This window comes from Gymnodraco acuticeps, unplaced genomic scaffold, assembly GCF_902827175.1.
Source record: "Gymnodraco acuticeps unplaced genomic scaffold, fGymAcu1.1, whole genome shotgun sequence".
Lineage (NCBI taxonomy): Eukaryota > Metazoa > Chordata > Actinopteri > Perciformes > Bathydraconidae > Gymnodraco > Gymnodraco acuticeps.
In genome coordinates this window covers 3280108-3299930 of record NW_022989974.1, presented here as the reverse complement: position 1 = coordinate 3299930, position 19823 = coordinate 3280108, and the positions used below count along the sequence as shown (strand labels likewise).

The 19823-nt window shown below is 41.2% G+C and overlaps 2 protein-coding genes across 2 annotated transcripts in view; both read left to right on the top strand.

Moving 5' to 3' along the window:
- Positions 1-5207, top strand: part of nup210 (nucleoporin 210) — a 37339-nt gene extending 32132 nt beyond the window's left edge. The window contains 5 exon segments of the mRNA XM_034211037.1: positions 1048-1298; positions 1785-1986; positions 2690-2812; positions 3357-3431; positions 3993-5207. Of these exon segments, the coding sequence (XP_034066928.1) occupies positions 1048-1298; positions 1785-1986; positions 2690-2812; positions 3357-3431; positions 3993-4096 (755 nt within the window). The 3' untranslated portion in view covers positions 4097-5207.
- A 12711-nt stretch (positions 5208-17918) lies between these two features.
- The window catches only part of LOC117542982 (IQ motif and SEC7 domain-containing protein 1-like), a 107331-nt gene continuing 105426 nt past the window's right edge, over positions 17919-19823 (top strand). Inside the window, 1 exon segment of the mRNA XM_034210892.1 lies at positions 17919-18543. Coding sequence (XP_034066783.1) covers positions 18284-18543 — 260 coding nt within the window. The 5' untranslated portion in view covers positions 17919-18283.

The window sequence follows — 19823 nt, the reverse complement described above, 5'->3', positions numbered from 1 at the left end:
TTTAGATCAATTTTTAAAGGTTTTTATTGAAAGCGACCTCCAAGCATCTCAACTGTCAATACTGAGATAGATTTGTTTGACATTCACCCTGCTTTTTTGTAAGTTAAACCTTTCAAAAAATGCGTTTATTCTAAATCTTACCTAGGCATACCTTTTTTAATGTGAACGCTATGCAAGATCTGCCAGGAAGACACTATTTACAGGGGCGTAATCAATATCTGCATTTCCCATGGAATGAGTTTAGCAGGGACTGTAATAAAAGGTGTCCAGGTGATGTATTGAACTGACAAGACTCCCTTTTGCTTGAAAGCACTGCTCTAATTGTGTTTGGGACTTCGCTGCAGTTGTTGGCTGATCTCTGAGGGGATCGCTGTGTGTGTATACAAGGCTGTATTCACTCAGCTGAATCCCACTGAGGTCCTAATGGGAGCAAGTGAAGTGAAATGACCCTCTTTGACAGTTTCAGACATTAGACCCGAGCGGGGATATAAACTGCTTTTTTACGTGTCTTGCCCCTTTTTGACACCCCATTGACACTAGGGACCACCCACTGTGACATGCATAGTTTTTCCTCCTGTCCCAAATGCACACATTGGTAGTTAGAGGAGCTCTATACAGAATCCAAAGCATACGTATATGTGATTTAAGGGTTGCTTCCACACGGTTTTCAAAATGGGAACCAGAGGGAGGGTGTTTTGTGACAATACGACAATTCCATGGGTTGGGACTGCATTTCAGCATTACCCACCAGGCAATTAGTGATTAGTCAGTCACACACACACATACACATACACAAACACATATATATATATACTACAGTACATTGAACATTACAGTCAATGCATTGTATGAGCACCTGGCCTGGATACCAAACACAGTCCCAGAAGCTCTGATAACAACACAAACACGGGGAAGGTGACATTATCTGCTCTCTTACTCCACTATTTATTTACAAAACAAAATGTGTGTGTGCTGCTATATTAATTTTCTGCTGTCTGTAGAACTTTTAAGCCTGAACCAGCTTTCACCTTTTTATTCTTGCCCCAGGCTCCTATACATGTTCCATAACCTTGCAGCCAATGACGGAACAGCAGAGCCGTGTGCTCAGCATGTCCATGACCGACCTGCTGGTGGGGGCCGGCCTGGAGGGCGGGGCCTCCTCTGGGGAGCGGGTCAGTGCCCGGCTGCCCATCGAGCCCGGCCTCTACGTCGACCAGACCGAACTGCTGCTCTCCAACCTGCACCCATCAGCGGAGCTCACCGTCTACGGCCCCACGGCTGCCCTGTCCAACATGGAGGTCAGTCCCTGCTGTAAAATGTGCCATTGTTACTTTTGTATGTGTAGTATGACCCTTTTATTTATTTATTTGTTTAGTTTCAGACAATAATACAGTGCAATATATCTTTCAGTCACACTCAAATGTTCAGTTTTTCCAGCTGTCTCAATACAATCCTGAATAGGTTTCAAGTATTAAACAACAGTAACAGAGTATCTCTCCAGGGCTAAAAACAAAACAAAAAATCTAATGAAGATAGCCTAACTTGAAAAATAAATAACAAATAATAGTAAATAAACAAAAATAATAATGATGGAGAGAGAATACAAGTGACATACAAGAGTGTTAACAATTCTTACTGTATTAGTAGATGCATTACAGGGGCCCATCGCCTCATAAATGTATTTTTTTGTAGGTGTAATAAATGTTATTTGCTCCATGTGGTGGATAGTATGACCCTTTTTAGAACAAAGTATGTATATAAGTAACACGTCTGCACACTTTTAGGTGGTGTCTTCCTCTCCCAACATTGCTGTCCAAGACATTGAAGTACATCAGGGCTTCCCCAGTTTCTCGAAGTACACCATCAATGCCGTGGACCCTCAGGCGGTCTCTGCCTCCATCTCCATAAGCAGCCCCTCCTGCGGCCCCACGATCGTCATCCCAGTCACTCTGATTCACGTGGCTGATCACAACGCTGCCAAGCTAGGTCTGATATCCTTTCAGTGCAAATGACAACACACTGTGCCTCAAGCCACAATCTCATGTTGCTTTAAATAGACTGCATGTGTAAGGTCACGGGAACGGAAGCATGGCTGTCACCTATATTCATAGAAAAGTTTGAAATGTCAATCTAAGTCATTTCAATTCAATCCATGTAGCCTCATCCAAAAATAATTGTTGACAAGCTACATTAAGTTATTAGCATTTTACAACACCAGCAATACAGCCTTGCTGGACCATCTATAGTTTTAATTTCTAACTCTACATCACAATACTTCTTAGGTTGTTAGTCGTCTTGTGTGTTCAGCATTGCTTTATATGTTGTCCTCATTTTACATAAGCAAAAATATTAACAGTAGCCTCATTCACTGAGGACTACAGGGCATACTCTTGGCATCTTAGGAAAGTCCCAGCTGGAGTACAAGTCACAGCCTGTTGCACTTATATTATACAGAGAAGAAGTTAACCTTAAAGCAGATGATTATAGAAACATTTAAATATTCCCCATGCACACTTGTTTGTTGTTAAGTAGTATTTCTATTATCTTTAAAACATAGGCACACAACATATTTTCAATGCCACTGTTACAGGCATCATTATCCGCGACGATTTGTTAGTGCGTCACATGTTCTCAGCGCTCTGGAGGAGGTTTTGACAGCCTGTTATCTCAATCCTCCGCTCTCTCACAGCAGCTGCTACTCCAGTTGTGAACTTTGAGGGGAGCCACTCTCTGCACAGCTTCATAAACTCCTACCAGATGATGTTCTTCACCCTGTTCGCTCTGCTGGCCGGTACCGCCATCATCATCATCGGTGGGTCGCCTCATCACTGTGGGAAATGCTATTCTTGTAAAACTGGGGTAGTTGGAGGCACAGTAATACAATTATATTGTTTGAATACCTGGCATATTTGATAATAAGGTATTTGCTTTAAAATTAACTGTTTTTTTATTTGTATCGTTACTTGTTAAACTGAAATGGTTTATGTGACTTGAGTGAACAAAGCTGTTGAGATGTAACTTTAGTCAAGTATTATTGATTTATATATTTTGTAATTGTTGTTTACCTCTTATTATAAGAATGGCAATTTCTGCAATTACCTTTTTATATTTAGTGTAATTCCTTTTGTACACACCTGAAAATGAACGCCTCTAACAGTGCAAGCTCTATTGGATCGGGTTGAATTCAAACATGAAGTATTGTCCCAACATGACAAGTGTGTGTTCATTAGTGGTGGCCACAATTTGAAGCACCTAAAGCTGTGAGGAAATGGTGTGATTCCCTATAGATGTACTGATACTAAGCTCTTCAAACACTGGGATGATGTGTTTTTAAAATGTGTTTTTATTCCCTTTAGTCCTTCACACGCTGTTCAGCCCGAGGGAACCAGCTTATCACCATGCTTTCATCCAGAGGACACCACCTATTTCCGGTAGGACACTATCACTGTGACACTTCCCCACTACATCTATCAAGCATATAATGACTAAAGCAAACATTCAAACGTTTGTTTAACCTCCATATTGGTGACGCCACTGCTGTAAAAACTCTACTGAGAAAAGGTAGAAGAGGTGTCTGACAGCATCCAGGACACTTTCCTGGCAGTCAAAATAGATTTTTTGATGAAACGCCACCTCTCCCGTTGTAAATTGAAGCTCATTTGGATGTAATACCTAGCCAAGAAAAGCAATGTATCAGTCTCCAAGTCTTCAATTTAATGTGAATGACTCTACCGGTGTTTGATATCACAATTTATAGCCTGTTATCTGGCTGCTGCCGCATTTTAGGGAGAGATCTAGACATGGTACCAATACAAATTAGGCTGTACATTTGTGATTTCCTTTAAACCAAGTGGTGTTTCATTTTAAAATTCTGCCATATTTGAAGGACCTTGACTGCTACTGTAGCAACTGATTTACTCCACTTATACATTGTTGTTGTATTCTGTAATTTATGCGTTATTTACTCCGTGCTATATTTGGCCTTCTTTCAGGTTTAGACTCTCCAGCAGTGAATTCCTTTAACCGCACGATACCGAGGATGGATCCAAACAGCAGCCCCAGGTCGCGTCTTTATTCTCCAGACTACAAGTCCTGATAAAGCGTTCTGTCTGGCCTTTTTTCTTTAAAAGTAGAACACCACAGGCCATTAATACATTTTGAATGTGCCTCTGTCCCTCAGTAACAAATGCTGCGGGATGCGAGTGCAGAATCTCAGTTTCGTCATTTCTTGGTACAGATGCTTAAAAAGAAACTCAATGTTCAGAATAGCAGTTCAGTTAAGAGCTGCAAAACTAAAACAGCGCTGTTTTTCTTTGTGTGTACGTTTTTGTGTTGTAACAGATATATATGCGTGTCTTTTTTGTGGTTTGCATCTGATATAGCCTTTTGTTACAAAACCGTCCCATGTTCAACTGACATCTTTTCATGTGTGCTTTAAAAAACAACCACTAGATTGTGCTTTAAATTAGGCTTTGTTTTTGCTCACCCCTTGTCTGCGACTTATTTGACATGTGAAATGTACTAGCTCAGGAGGAACCTAATTCTTGTGTGACAGAAAGCGAACTTTAACTTGAAACATTTGATTTTATAAGCAGGACGTTGTTTTGTTATAGCTAATACATTTTTGTGAAAATGCCGTCCACTGAAACCGTCCTATTTTTAAAGGTGATGAACCCCTTAAATGTGCATAATTCCTACTGGAAAATGTTAGAATTATTTCTGTTCTGGGCATTTTACTTCATTATTCAACATTACTGAGGTTTTGAGCCATAATGCATGCAGCTCCTGTGTAATTTATTAATGTGAAACAGTTTCATTCATTCAGTTTTTATCCCAGTGTTGCTTTAGTGCAGAAGCAATCAAATGTGACCTGGTGTCGTGTCATGTTCAGCTGGTTTTTGCACCACCACATTTCGGGAGGAGTTTAATGTAGCAGTGTCAAATTGACGAGACATGGGCTTAAATGAGATATTTTTGTATACATTTTGAAGTAAAATGCTGATAAGCAATCGTATTTATGTTGGCTAGTGAAATTCAGTGTTACTGTAAGAGGAGTATGTGTGAGGATCAAATGGCTTCAGTTCTGTTTTTGTGTTGCCTTACAATCATATCTGAAAAGCTTTCAGCACATAATACAGACAAGTGTGTTTGCTTGTGTGAAAACGCTCTTACCTTTTGCTAATTAAAGTTTGTACTTTTCACGTTCAGCATGGATCTGGTTATTATTCATCAAAGACATCTATACAACTATTTTGCATGAAACATTTACAAAATAAACAGACTAATGGAAACCATCTTTCCACAACAGAATAATAAATGATAAAGTCCTACAGACAGAATATGTTCTCTTCTGAATAACTACAAATACAGACACATGTACAGTGCATGACATTAAGGATTTTGGGAGATGGCCCTGTGGGCCATCTAAGCTAATTTACAGATGGCCCTGAGCCCAATAGAGATTGCCCTGAAAAATGCGCGCGGACGAAATGGCACGAAGGGTTTGGGGGGCCTCCGTCCCCCTAGACAATTTAGATTTTTGCAGGTCTTAGATGCTGTCTGGTGCATTCTCTAGACTGAATTATAAGATGAACCACCACAATATTGTATTGTACAATTTCAATTTTATTCTTCATTTCACTTGTTTGTTTGTTCTTGTTTGTGTTTGCTCGCTTGCATGCCCTGGATAGCTATAAGAAACACTTAAGTTGTTGGTCAAGACACTTTCCATCTGATGAAGGCAAATGCCTTCCCAGATGTAAAAAAGTAGAAAACATTACATTCAGTTATTAATGCCAAAACAAACATTATTTACACTGGTATGAACCCTGTTAAAAATGTTTGTAATGTTATCTACTGTAAGTTGGTCGAACGAATGCCTCCTCATCCGGAAGCTGACCGAGCAGACCCCAGCAGCAGTCGAGAGGAGCCGAGCGCATCCGCGAAGCACACAAAATGGCGACGTCATAGTTCCCATTAGCCGGCAAATCTAAATGTCCGGTCAAAATAATTTCCCTTTAGCGCAATACCGCTTCAGTTGCGCCACTTATGTGACAGACAAAAGAGTATGTGACAGACGAGAATAGTCAATTATAATGTCTAACACGTAATGTGGAGAAAGAGATGTCCTGTGTGGGTTGATTGTGCGTTGATCTGTTGGTAATGCCTCGGGGTTCCGGTGGGCATGTAAACAAATGCATAATGCTGCGCTATACTTTGTGGCCTCACCCAGTTGCATAGCGACACTTATTGTGTAGGTGTCTTTTAATAAACAGGTAGTCATATCATTAGCTAGAACTAGCTGAATCTGATCGATATGGACATAAACGCGAGTGAAGTCTAATCTGACGGGAGAGAGAGATCAGCTGAGCAGGCTGACGAGTGGACACGCAGCTCTGCATGATCACATGCAGCGGTGAGCGGACAAAACACACACGTAGCTATTTTAATTACCTCTCAAACTACCTAAACTAGTTATAGATATGTTTAGTTTTACTGTCGGGTCACTCATTACTGGATCCGCAAGCTGCATGATACTGGCACAATAGATTGCCCGATCGGGCAACCAGCAGGTGAGGCTTCATTGCCCGAGCTAAATACTAGATGGCCCCGGGCCATCGGGCAGTCCTTAATGTCGAGCCCTGCATGTAGATGAAGTCTGAACTAAAAACGATAGCTCTTTCTCCACTAACAACCGATTCTGTCACCTATCGCTACAAATTAGATTTCTGCATCACCCGTTTCATTTATCTGGTCATTAAATTCTTCCTATCCTCTTCAATATTTCATCAAGACGTCTTTTTTTGGGATGTTTCTTCATTTCCCCCCCTAGTTTATTGCATATAACTGAAAAAGACAAATGTCTTCTCAGCAAAGGAGGTTCAACAGTGTTGTTTTTCAAACGTATTTGCTGCAGCAGAAGAAATACAATATGTAATGCAAGGAAAGCACTGCACAATATGTAAATATAAAGTTCCTCTTCATGGGAAACTGGTAATTCTGTATATTAACAATGGCTGAGATCCCTTTTATGCCAAAGCCTGTAGACTCTCCACAGTCTGTGATAAACACAGAGCGGATTAGGAGGCTGTCGGTCTCTGTCTCCCTGAGGATGTGTAAAGGTCTGTGACATCTGATCAAATATCTCCCATCTGTCTGTGACGCTGCTCTGGATGGTCCCAGTCACCTAGCTCATTGGTATGCCCTCTGCAGCCGCCTGCATGTCAGCAAATGCTCCACGATCTCCAGCAGGTAAGCACAATGTGCACCACAGAATTATTTGTGAAGCAGCAGGATTTATCGTCTGCAACTGTCTGAAACGTTCATATGGGTTTTGTTAACATTTTTGTTATTTATTCTAGGGTCGTAGTTATTCATGGGTGCACATTATTTGTATTATAGTGCAGATTGTGCTGTTTTAAGAATAATCAATCAGTTTCCAATTTGTGAAAAGCAGAATATGAGCACCACATTTATCAGGGCCTGTGTTCAAATGCTTGTTTTCATCTTACCATAAGTCTAAAACCTATACATATTTGATTCATGATGATATATATCAAACAAGAGCAGAACATCTTCACATTTAAGAATCTGAACCAGCGTATTTGGCAGTTTTGCTTGAAATGTTACAGATCTAGTTCGTTAATTTGTAATACCGTGTTATTACTCAAGGCTAAAAACTGTAAAACGTATGTTTACAGACATAAAACCCACAAACTTGTTCTGCTGCACATGAAAACATAATTCTGAGTAGGACATGCACAGCAGCTGCTTAAGTCTTTGCATTATTTCCCACATGCTCTTTATTTCTCAGAGGGGGGGGGTTAGACAGACAGAGCATCGACTCATGCCTGAGAGGTGTTTATGAGGAAGCTGAGGACGGCCAGCTGTGTAGCTCAGGCTTCAGCTACGGTTAAGGGTATCTTAAGATGTTGGGTGGCTTAGGAGGAGACCACATGTTAACTGCTGTGTTGTATTGGGTAAGGAAACACATTAAGCTGATTGGCTATCTGCTTCAGCAGCTGCTCGCAGGAGACAGAAGAAGCACAGCAGCAGCCTCACATTCATTTTGATAAATGTAATTTCTGCTTCAGTTCAAATGTGATGATGAAATTCAAAAGTGGAAATGAACATTTGTAAATGACTCCCATGAAATGATAGTGGCACGTGGGTTTTAAACGTGACCGTGTAGTAGGCCTATACCTCTATAGCTCATTAAGGCAGTCATCCGTGTTAAGCTAGAATGACACTCAATGTATTCTCTCCATTAAGGCACACAGGTTGTATAAATCCCACCTGTCAGTCTGTGGAGCTGAGAGCCATCTTGCTGCGTCCTGGGTGAAGGGAAACCGCCTCTGTTCCAGATGGCTTACCGTGATCTCAGTGGAGGGGATCAATGAGGTGGGCATCGAATGAGACCTGACAAGAATAGTGAGGCTGCTCCCTCAGGATGATCAGGGCGGTGTAATAAAGGTCTCGTTAGAAGGCGATTTCTTCGTGAGGGAAATCAGAAGTTGCAGATTTTAGCCCAATTAATGCTTAGTTAGTTCTGTATTTTTTAACTATGAACTGAAATGTTTTAATTGGTTATATGAGTGTTTCCTCAGGAGAAATGTCAATAGGCTGAAGACTGAAGTTCATGTTGCAGAGTTCTTATACAAAATGACACAAATGTCGATGAAAACTTAATCAAGCACCCAATCTATATTCTTACTGTTTGGATTTGTTGCGAGAGCACCACTGAGGAAACTCCCTAACGTAATTGGTTTTGGTCTTTATGACTTTAATTACGTTTCATGTGAATTTCAGAAAACAAATCAATTGCTTTATAGCCTTCAATGTTCCCTCTTGTGTGACAGTTCACCATCACACAAACATCAATATGAGGTGATTGTTGATCTCAGCAGAAAGTATTTGGCATTCTTTGAAAATAAAAATGTTTCCACTCTGCTGGTTAAATGATTGTGGCATTTCTTCCATCACAGCTGGCAAATGTTTTGTAGGGCTGATATAAGAGCCCTTTCGATTGGGTTTGCCTCAGTGCAAATATATGAGCAATTTGACAAAATAAATCTCTCTGGCTGGCACCCGCACTGGTACAGAACAGGCATCTGAGCGGTCAGCCAGAGGAAGAAAAGAGAGCACAGGAGCATAATAATGACATGGATTTTTGTTTTGGAAGGCATTAATGGTTGCTGGCATGCCTCATCCACACAAGTCATAAGGTTCAATACTTCCAAAACTCCTAAAGCTATTGTAAGTTGACCAATGGAGCTGCATGAACAATTTCACTAGAAAAATATAAATATGGCAGATTTTGATTTCTTTGTGATACTGCTTTTATCTCTTTCGTTCTCCTCTCTTTTTTTGTCTTTAAAACACAAGGTCAGTTGAGGAACAGCAACATCAGAGCTGGAAGGGATTCAATAGCTCACCAGAGGACACTTTAGCAAGTATAAAACGATGCAGTGATGTGCATGTGGGCTCATGGTCTCCTTTCCCTGGGACACTGCTTGTAATGGTTGACAGTTTTGTATTGCTAAGGGCACAAAACAAAGACATTAACCTTATGATGGTGTGTGCCGCTTCTGTGTTGTATATACATCTCTAGAAATGAACTGAGAATTAAGTATTGCTTTTGGCAGTGTCGACATGCACCACCCTGTGACTTTTGGCTGTTAATGGCTGTGTTGTATATAATTTGGGTGGCAGGTCAAGGCTCTTGCAGCGGTCCTTGGCTTCCTGCCACGTAGATTTGAAACCAGAAAAACAAGCTAATGTAGCCAATCTGTACTCCATGTCCTTAAACAGCCTCCCACAGTGGTTTGCTGCAGCTCTGCCTCCACATTAAATAACTTATCACAAATCATCCAAGTGCAGCCTTCACGTGGTGAAGCCTGCCATAAAGGTAACACCCTCAATTTCATGGATAAAGCATTCACCCTGTGTGTTTGCGCTGTGACTGCATTCAGGCATACAAAACCTCAAATCAACTTTAAAAAAAAATTCAAAAGAGAAAAGGGACCCCTATGAGGGAAGTGCATATGAAAATATTGTGAGTTTTTTTTACATAGGCTTATTCTTAAGTGTGAGTGTGTAAGTTACTTTGATAAGAAAGTCAGCCATTGGGGAGCGATTCAAGACACAGGGAGAAGAGATAATGCAAACTACCATAACTCAGTCTCAGTCACTGATTTACCTCTCATGTCTGTAATATACTACACAAGGTTTTTTCTTTCTGCTTATTGTAAGTCGCTTTGGATAAAAGCGTCAGCTAAATGCAATGTAATGTAATGTAATGTAATGCTTCACAGGCTGTGTATTGTAAATACGTAACAGTTTTAAGTCCCATTTCAGAAATAGAAATCCTACAAGAATCTTAATTGTCAAAGCAGGTCAGATGGGTTCTCCGCGCATGTTTTGTCTTGACTATATTACAACTATATTATAATAAAATAATATAGTAAATTTACATTATTGAATTGATTATGATTATTATTATTATTAGTAGTAGTAGAAGTAGGCCTAGTTTATTTGCATTAATTATATTTTAATCTTTTTGAGGCCTTTACCTCCCTGAGCTCAGTGAGCTGACGATATAAGATTTGTCTGACAGGAGAGAGCTCCTTATGTACGTTAGCGCTATAGACTGTATATATAAAGGGTTAGCGCTCTCTCGTTCACTCTCTCTCTCTCTCTCTCTCTCTCTCTCTCGCTCGCTCGCTCGCTCACACAAAATGCACTCGTCGTGCAACACACACAGCCAAGCTATGACCAGTGGTGACTGGTCATTAGGGGCAGGTGCCCCACCTAGTGTCAGCAGAAAGTATTAAAAATAATGATTACAAAAAAATGCAAAAAATAAATAAATAAATATAAAATAGATTTTAAGATCATGTTTAATCATCTGATTTGTCTCTACATTGCTGTTTTAGTCTGTGTTCTTCTAATTAGTGTCTACAGTGTGTGCCTATTGAGCTGTTTAGAGCCATGTGGGACAAAACCCGATCATGCCCCTCCCTCTCACTGTCTAAATCAGGGGTCTGCAACCTTTTTGACCAAAAGAGCCATTTTGCTCCTTTTTCCAAAAAAAATGTTTGTCTGGAGCCGCAAAACATATTTCATAGCTTGATAGCTAATAAAGTTGTATTTATTGTTATATCAGACAAAAACTACAGTTTTTTTGCATTTATTATGCTATTTATTACATATACATATACAACTGTTAACCTCTAATAAGAAACAAATAACTGCTATAAGGATAATTAAAAATAATAGGCCTACTTTAAAATAAATTAAACACAGCACTTGGGGAGTCCTCTGCACATTTGAAGGAAAAAATATATAATTAAAATGGGCCCACTTTGAAATAAATAAAACATATAGCTGCACCCTAAAAAGAGTTAAAGGTAGGGTAGGTAAGAATGGAGAAACCAGCTCGAGTGCGCTAGAATTTGAAAGTACACAACCGGAAAAAATCTGCCTCTTCCTTCAGACTTCCTTACAGAGCCCCTCCTCCAACACACACGAACGCGCACATGACCAATGAGGGCACGAGATAAGTTTGTGCACAGATGGCCATCCATCCTGCTTTTTACTGCGCTACGGCTTCCAGAGATACATTTTTGTATGTATTTATTGTCAAGGCATGTCATATATTCATTGCTATCGGGACGTGGAATATAATATAACAAAAAGTGTTTTCTGAAATAAATTACATACCCCATCGTCAGCTGTTTTCCTCGAGGAACAACACGTTCCTCGATACGTAAAGGCTGCAGCACCTTTGACAACTTCTCTCTATATCAAACATACCGGTAAACCAGCATCGTTCGCAGAATTAAATCCTGTGTTCCTCCGTACTTTTCTTTGATTTATCCATAGTTCGCTCATCGAGCCGGGGGTCAGGTTATTCGCCTGCAAGAAAAGGCGCTAGCACGGGACCGTAGCAGGAATTGACGCATATTTTAGTTGACCTAATTAAAACCGTTTCGTTTTTTATGTATGTGTCACAGTATCACCTCAAAATACAAGATACGAAACATTTTCAACCATGCAACAAAATATAAATAGTCCTACAAATACTTTTAATTTATTTCCTTCTTATTTTTGTCTAAGCTCAAGGGAGCCAGCGCAGAGGGCTTAAAGGCTCGAGAGCCGCGGGTTGCCGACCCCTGAGCTGCAGTCGAATAGTCCATTTAGCTTAGGAACCTTCCTAACCGAGTGAAATGACCCGGAAGTCCCTCATTGGCAGCCATGATAAGTGCCGTTCGAATTCTCTAGAATGATAGGAAAGGAGGTTTCAAACTTCCTTTATAACCTCCTTTAGCTTAGGAACCACTGGACCTCCCTAACCGAAAGGAGAGGAGAAAATGCTGCCCCACAATGCCTTGCAGCCGCAGCATTTGACGTCACACAACAGTCGGCCGTTCACGGACACAAACGATTATGACGGAGAAATTATATCATGAAAGTTACGGTGCTTATTAAGCATTTTAAAACGTATGTGGTAAGTTGCCAAAGCGCTTTGTGTTGAACGTTCATCAGTATTATAATCAAAAAGAGAAATATGAACGTTAGTTTTTACTGAAATGATCAAATAAAGTCAACATTTCACTGAGCTGTGTGGGGTTTGTTAAACTTTTAAAAGATGTTTGAATGGGATACACAGTGATAGGTGTTAAAGACTAACGTTTAATAAATACATTTGTATTGATTTTAAGATATTTTCATACAATCATACGTATTGGGATCATTTGTATTAATGTGGACCGGAGGAAGAGGGTGATGAGCATAAGTTTAACTTTTTTATTTCAATTCCAACTTTGGTCATGAAGAATATGTTTCTCTGTTGTTCATGAAGCAACAGCATCAGAGCACGGTGCAGAGTCTCTAGATGAGTCCGTGGTTCTTATTAAACATCCATGTTGTAGTCCGCTGTATAGAAAACTGTAGTTTCCATAGTTTCCCCACAGCAGCAGACGCACACAATGACGTCCGCTGGCGCATCATAAACACGTCGGATAGTGAAAGTGCAATCGGATTCTCTAAAGTACCGCAGTCTCTTCTCCTAATTCCTTTTGAATTCTCCTATCCACTATCCCTTAACCCCGTGACGTTTCACTCAGAGGTCAAGGAATAGGAGATAGGGTTAGAACTTAGGAGCTGATTTTTAACCTATCCGAACGCAACCCTGGTCTAAGTGAACGGTGACTGTAAAAACTACACTGCACATGCTCAGACCATTGTCCTATTTACGCCCATTCCCAAACCGCCCCCTACACCCTACCCCTCCGTTTGCGCGTTCACGCGGAGGGTCCGCCATATTGAGGGCTGTTCCAAAGCAACGAGTGTGGAGGGGGAGTGGGCTATCAACAGAGATGGGGTCGTTACTAAAAAAAAGTAATATATTACATATTACATATTACTTTAAAAAAAAGTAATATATTACACTACTTCGTTACTCTCTAGGCTACATAAAGTAACTCGTTACTTTACTCGTTACTTTACTCGCAGGGCCGGCCCGCCCCTCCCTGCAGGCAGATCACGCAGACTGCTAAAGTTTCAAATGTTCTCTTTAGTTCAGTTTCCATTGTCGCATAAGACTGATCCAGATCCTGAATGTTTTCCTATCTGACCATGGCTGTCCTCTGTCTCCTGCTATCTGTATATTTTGCGCAGTCTATCTCTGCTCACGCTGTTGCGTCGGCGTGTTCTCCTGCGTGTTGGCCATGTGTTGCACTGGAACCAGGGTTGCGTTCCGATAATCCAAAAATCAGCTCCTAAATTCTAACCCTATCTCCTATTCCTTGACCTCTGAGTGAAACGTCACGGGGTTAAGGGATAGTGGATAGGAGAATTCAAAAGGACTTAGGAGAAGAGACCGCGGTACTTTAGAGAATCTGAATGCACTTTCACTATCCGACGTGTTTATGATGCGCCAGCGGACGTCATGAATGTGCGTCTGCTGCTGTGGGGAAACTATGGAAACTACAGTTTTCTATACAGCGGACTACAACATGGATGTTTAATAAGAACGAGGGACTACTGTAAACTCATCTAGAGACTCTGCACCGTGCTCTGATGCTGTTGCTTTATGCTTTATGAACGTGGACAACAGAGAAACATATTCTTCATGACCAAAGTTGGAATTGAAATAAAAAAGGAAAGTGAAACTTATGCTCGTCACCCTCTCCCTCCGGTCCACATTAATACAAATGATTCCAATACCTATTATTGTATGAACTATGAAAAGATCTTAAAATTAATACAAATGTATTTATTATAAACGTTAGTCCTCAACATCTATCACTGTGTATATCACCATTCAAACATCTTTTAAAAGTTGAACAAACCCCACACAGCTCAGTAAAGACTGTGAAATGCTGACTTTATTTGATCGTTTCAGTAAAAACTAACGTTCATATTTCTCTTTTTGATTATAATACTGATGAACGTTCAGAACAAAGCACTTTGGCAACTTTCCACATACGTTTTAAAATGTTTAATAAGCACCGTAACTTTCATGATATCATTTATCGGTCATAATCGGTTGTTTCCGTGAACGGCCGACTGTTGTGACGGCAAATGCTGCGGCTGCAATGCATTGTGGGGCAGCATTTTCTCCTCTCCTTTCGGTTAGGGAGGTCCAGTGGTTCCTAAGCTAAAGGAGGTTATAAAGGAAGTTTGAAACCTCCTTTCCTTTCATTTGGAGAATTGGAACGGCACTTATCATGGCTGCCAGTGAGGGACTTCCGGGTCATTTCACTACGTTAGGAAGGTTCCTAAGCTAAATGGACTATTGGAATGCAACCCTGACACCGCAAAGACTTCAGCCGAGCACGTACGAACTGCGCATGCGTGAGTGGCAATAACTCTCCTTACCAGCAGACGGTGGTAGTGTGTATTCGTCATTCAAAACAGGCAACAACTGGAAAACAGAGAAGAAGAACAGACTACGTGATATAAACAAACAACAAATAGCTGTGCGTTAGCTTCACCTTAGCATGTGTTCTTTGCAGGTGTTTGTTGAGGTTTGATTATGACTGATTTTAGTAAGTAACGAAGTAACGCGTGTTGGGGCAATGTTAGTAACTGTAGTGTGATTACTGAATTATAAAAGTAGCGCGTTACACTACTCCGTTACCGACAAAAGTAATATTATTCTGGCTATCAAGCCCTCAAACAGCGAATCTGCAGCGGTGCTGACTTGAGACCTTGAGACCGGTCTCTACCTGACCGGAGTCACGCTGTGTGTGTCCGTCAGGAAACACGCTGTTAACAAGTAGTTCCAGCAAACATCCACTGATACATTACCTGTGTTTAGTCTAGAAAAAGGTAAATATGTGCATTTTATTATAAAGTTGTGTATATTTACAGACCGTTGCAAAAACTAAGAAGCTTATAAACATCAGGTTTAAAACTAAAAGAGCTTTGAAACACAATGAAAGATGTTTGGAGTTTTATTTGAGTTATTCATTTAAACTTTTTGTCTAAGAGATGCTGATTTGAAACCGTTGTTACACACAGTTACGGCATTTCCTGTTTCTGCCGGAGAGAGGGGAGGCCGTCCCAAAGCTTGCTGCTGTATTTACTCCCTCCATCTGACAGGAGGGAGCCTCGTTGAGCTGCGAGTGTGGCTACAGACGGAGTTCACACCGTCACGGAGGGGTAGGGTCGAGGGAGTGGTTTGGGATTGGGCCTACATGTCTGTGGCAAAAAAAGTATGACCATCCCATAGGGGCACTGAGCTGCCATCCCCACTATACGTCATCTCACATAATTCAGAGCTGATTCTTTCACACACAGTGACGTCACGAGCTACCCACAATGCAACGCGCGCCATATATATATATATATAAATACATATAAATACGCCATTTTCCTGGAGGTGCAAATATCCTGGAGGTGCAAATATAAACAGCTAGCTAACGTAGCCAGGCAGAGCGCACAAGTTTTTTTTTCTGAATTAACGACCTAAGAAATCGCTGCATGTCTTTGGATTACATCTCTGGACTTGAGGGGTGTGCTCTAGGTCGTTACCAGCGTAAACTAGAGCTGTGTGGGTTGTCAGATTGCCCTTACAGACTGCCTGCAGATGTATGGAAAAACGACCCTTGAAAGTGGCCTTCATCGATTTTGGCTGCATCTACGTCTAATTTCTGGAAACACCAGGTGAATAACCCACTTGTCACAATAATATTATCATGCCAATGCATATATGTGGTATTTTAGAGTTGACTAGATATTAATTAAGGCAATAGACTATGATATTCTGCTTGCACCTCACATGAAATGGCGGATACCGGAAGTACGGTGTCGCCCTCGGCCCAATACCCGTATGTGTGTGTGAAATAATTGGCTGTAAGTACGTGTGCCGCGAAAAGTGTGATGTATGAAGAGGAGACGCGTCCTAAAACCAGGAAGTAAGCTGCGCATGGGTTCCCTCCACAAAAAAGCAATGAGATTTCTCCATAGGATTTTAGAAAATAGCTCAAAATAAGATCTGTGGGAAACGTACCTGTTAGATAAATGCATGTTTTGTTCAGCCAGATAATATCCACATGTCTACCCTACTTTTATAATTTTCGCATCATAAATCTATCCTTATGATAGACTTTTGAAACTAGAAGATAAGGAGGACTTTTACAAAAAAGTAATAGAGATTTTTGTCCAGAAGGATAGGCAAATGGACTTCATCTTCAAGTCAAGGTAAGACCGCAATTTTTTGAAAATGGGATCTTACTAAGAGAGAACAATTCAATATTTAAATGATACAATTACATTTTTTGGGTATCCTTTTGTTGAACTGTCTGTTTAAAATTAATCGAAGCATCAGACAAAAAAAGCTTTTGAAAATAATTTAATATTTTGATTTAGGTCAAAATATAATATTTGTAAACCTGAAGAGTCAGTGCCTCCAGCCATGAACCTAACTGCAGAAGCGTATAGACATCTAAGTTGTTTGTGCCCCACCACTTTTGTACATATAAAAACGCCACTGGCTATGACACACAAAGACCCAGAATAACTTTTAATGCTGTATCCTATTCTTTTCGATGGCTTTATTGTATGATATGACAGATGAACAGATTGCCACTGGGCTTACAACTAAAGACACAGCTAAAAACGCAGCATGTGTACTGCTCATGTTTACGGCTCTGAGAATCTGCCTTGGTACAAAGTAGCAGTGAAAACATGGGACGGAATTTCATTGATTTGGGCATTCTCACTATAAGCAAGTGGAATGGATCATTTGATAATGAAGCACTGACACAGCGCTCTACAGAGAGCGGCGAGTCCGATGCACGGACTTTCCACATGGTAAAAGTGGGGGGGTCGAAACTAATCATTTTAAAAGGTGGGGGGGACTTGTCCCACCCTCATATAATGGCTGCGACGCCCATGGCTATAACAGATACAACTCCAGCATCAGCCTCTGTATCTCAGGCAGTGCTGCAGTTGGCTCTCTTACAGTTCACCCTTGGGACCACTGCAGCCTCTGCCACACATAGAGATGTGTTGAACAGTAAACTCATGTTTGATTCACTAACCCACGCTGCTCCCTGCTATTAGGATAATTTCACTAGAGGAGGGAACAGTCTGCTGCTGTTGAAACAGCATCACATAGACAGCACAACAACTCTGCAGGAGAGACGCAGCACCACCAGCATTAAGCACAGGCGGAATATAAAGCAAAAGTTGTTCTGTTTTCAATACGAGTGTGAAAGAGGGGAGGGTGTGTGTTCGTGTGCATACATGCATAAAACACGCGCTGAAAGGACATGAGACAGTATTTTGAGTATACTGAGGGACAAACCCACCTCCCCTCATCCAGCTGCTGCAAAGCTATTGTTGCGCTCATTGCGACCTGCAGGTTCATAAAACTTGCTAACCCCGCCCACTTGACAGCCTGTTTACGAAAAGTCACGGGAGCAGCATGGAGCTAAAGGTGCCTCACACGAAATGTCATAGCGTGCTGCCAACATGGGGAACAGGACTTCACGGAGAGCCAGCTTCGATCCTCATAATGTAGTCTGTCACATTCTGGTTGATTGATCATTTGACATTTACAGCTTGGTACGTGATTAGGATCTTTTAGTTTTGTGGGTTTAAAGGAGTTCTAAACGCGCGTACAGGGACTATTTATTTGAATGATCACCCACACGGACTTAAAACAATGGCGAAGCGTAAAAGGCGCAACCCGGTGAATTGTTGCGCTTAAGCCCGGTCTGGACTACACGGAACCATTCTGTGATACAGCAGGGAACCACAGCGGATCGACATGGAAAACCCAACCGAGAACCCTACCAGGACTGTGGAATATTTGAAGGAGCTTAACAAGATCATCGAGACCCAGCAGGAGTTGCTGGAGAGGCAGAGGGAAAGGATCGAGGAGCTGGAGCAGCAAGTGTCCGACTTGTGCTCGGAGAACGGCTGTCTGAAGGAGCAGTACAAGCGGCACCTGGCGAATTGCAGGCTGCTGCAAGGCACCAACAGTCTGCTCACCCTGGGGGCCATAAAGGAACATATCACACAGGAAAAGTAAGACAAAACCTCGTCTGGTATTGCTTTTATTAAAGTTAAATCATCCCTGTTGAACTGCATTATCTTCATGCATTTAAAGTTAGAATAATGTACCTGATTAAAGTAATTATTGCCAAAGCAGAGCCCAACTAGTTCAGGTCCAACACTGCCACACAGTGATCCGCAGTTGCAACTAACGTTAGTCTACTTTGGCATCAGATGCTTTTACTGATATTTGCTGATGGAAAATAGGTCCTGCGATTACGCACGGTACACTTACAGAAAATGGGGTTTGTTGGACAGCATAGCTTTTACTGATCATATACAAGAGAGAATTTCCAAAGCACCCAGGTAAACCTGTAAACCCAACAGATGAATTCCCAGTAGGCCTACAGTTGATTCATGTTGCCTTTGAGAGTGTAAGCTGTATATGTCAATATGTATGGATATTTAGCAGATACAATTCAGTTTAAGATGTGCTGTAGATTATAGACTCGTACTCAGAATCAGGTGTTTTTCAGGTGCTGTAACTTCAGCATGACTGTAGTCTCAACTATGCCTTTGCTCTAGCCCTCTGTGGTCTTACAAAAGGATGTCATGTGCGTGGACAGGCACATTTATCCATGATAAATGGAATACAATAGCTACAAACCTGAAAAAATGACACATTCTTGGGATAGATCCATTATGCAATCATGTTTGAGGGCTGGCCCTATCTGCAGGCAGTGGGTTAAGCCCCAGGCAGAGCAAAGCAGAGTAGGTAGACCAAATGTAGTGGAGCATTATATCAGGAGTGCAGTTCAAAAAAACCTTGCTGTTCAGGCACATCATCAAGATAAACCTCCCTGCATAGTCCTGTGTTCACACTCTGTTGGTCATATCTCCAAATGGCTCAGCATGCAGACATTTAACTCAACTTTTGACAGTGTGCAGATTCATTTGATCATGCTTGACCTTTGTGTCCAGGAGCGTGTTGGTGTCATGAAGATCAGTGGCAGCAAATCAATACTGATGAGTCATAGACTGTGTGGCTTTGGTGGCTGATAAAACCAGACTCATCAGAAGAGGACGTACTATAACACTGACCTTTTTATAAATCTCTTTCGGCGCTACAGAGTATTCTGTGTTATTTCTCTGGAAAATCAGTCTGTCACTATCTCTCATTCTGTACGGTCACAGTGTCTGAACACTATTTCAGTCTAGCTCTGGCAGAATGACACAGAGGTTAGCGAGGAGCCTGTGATTACCCCGATGAACCCGATGGAATATGACAGCTGTTAATCATGTAAAGTGGGGTT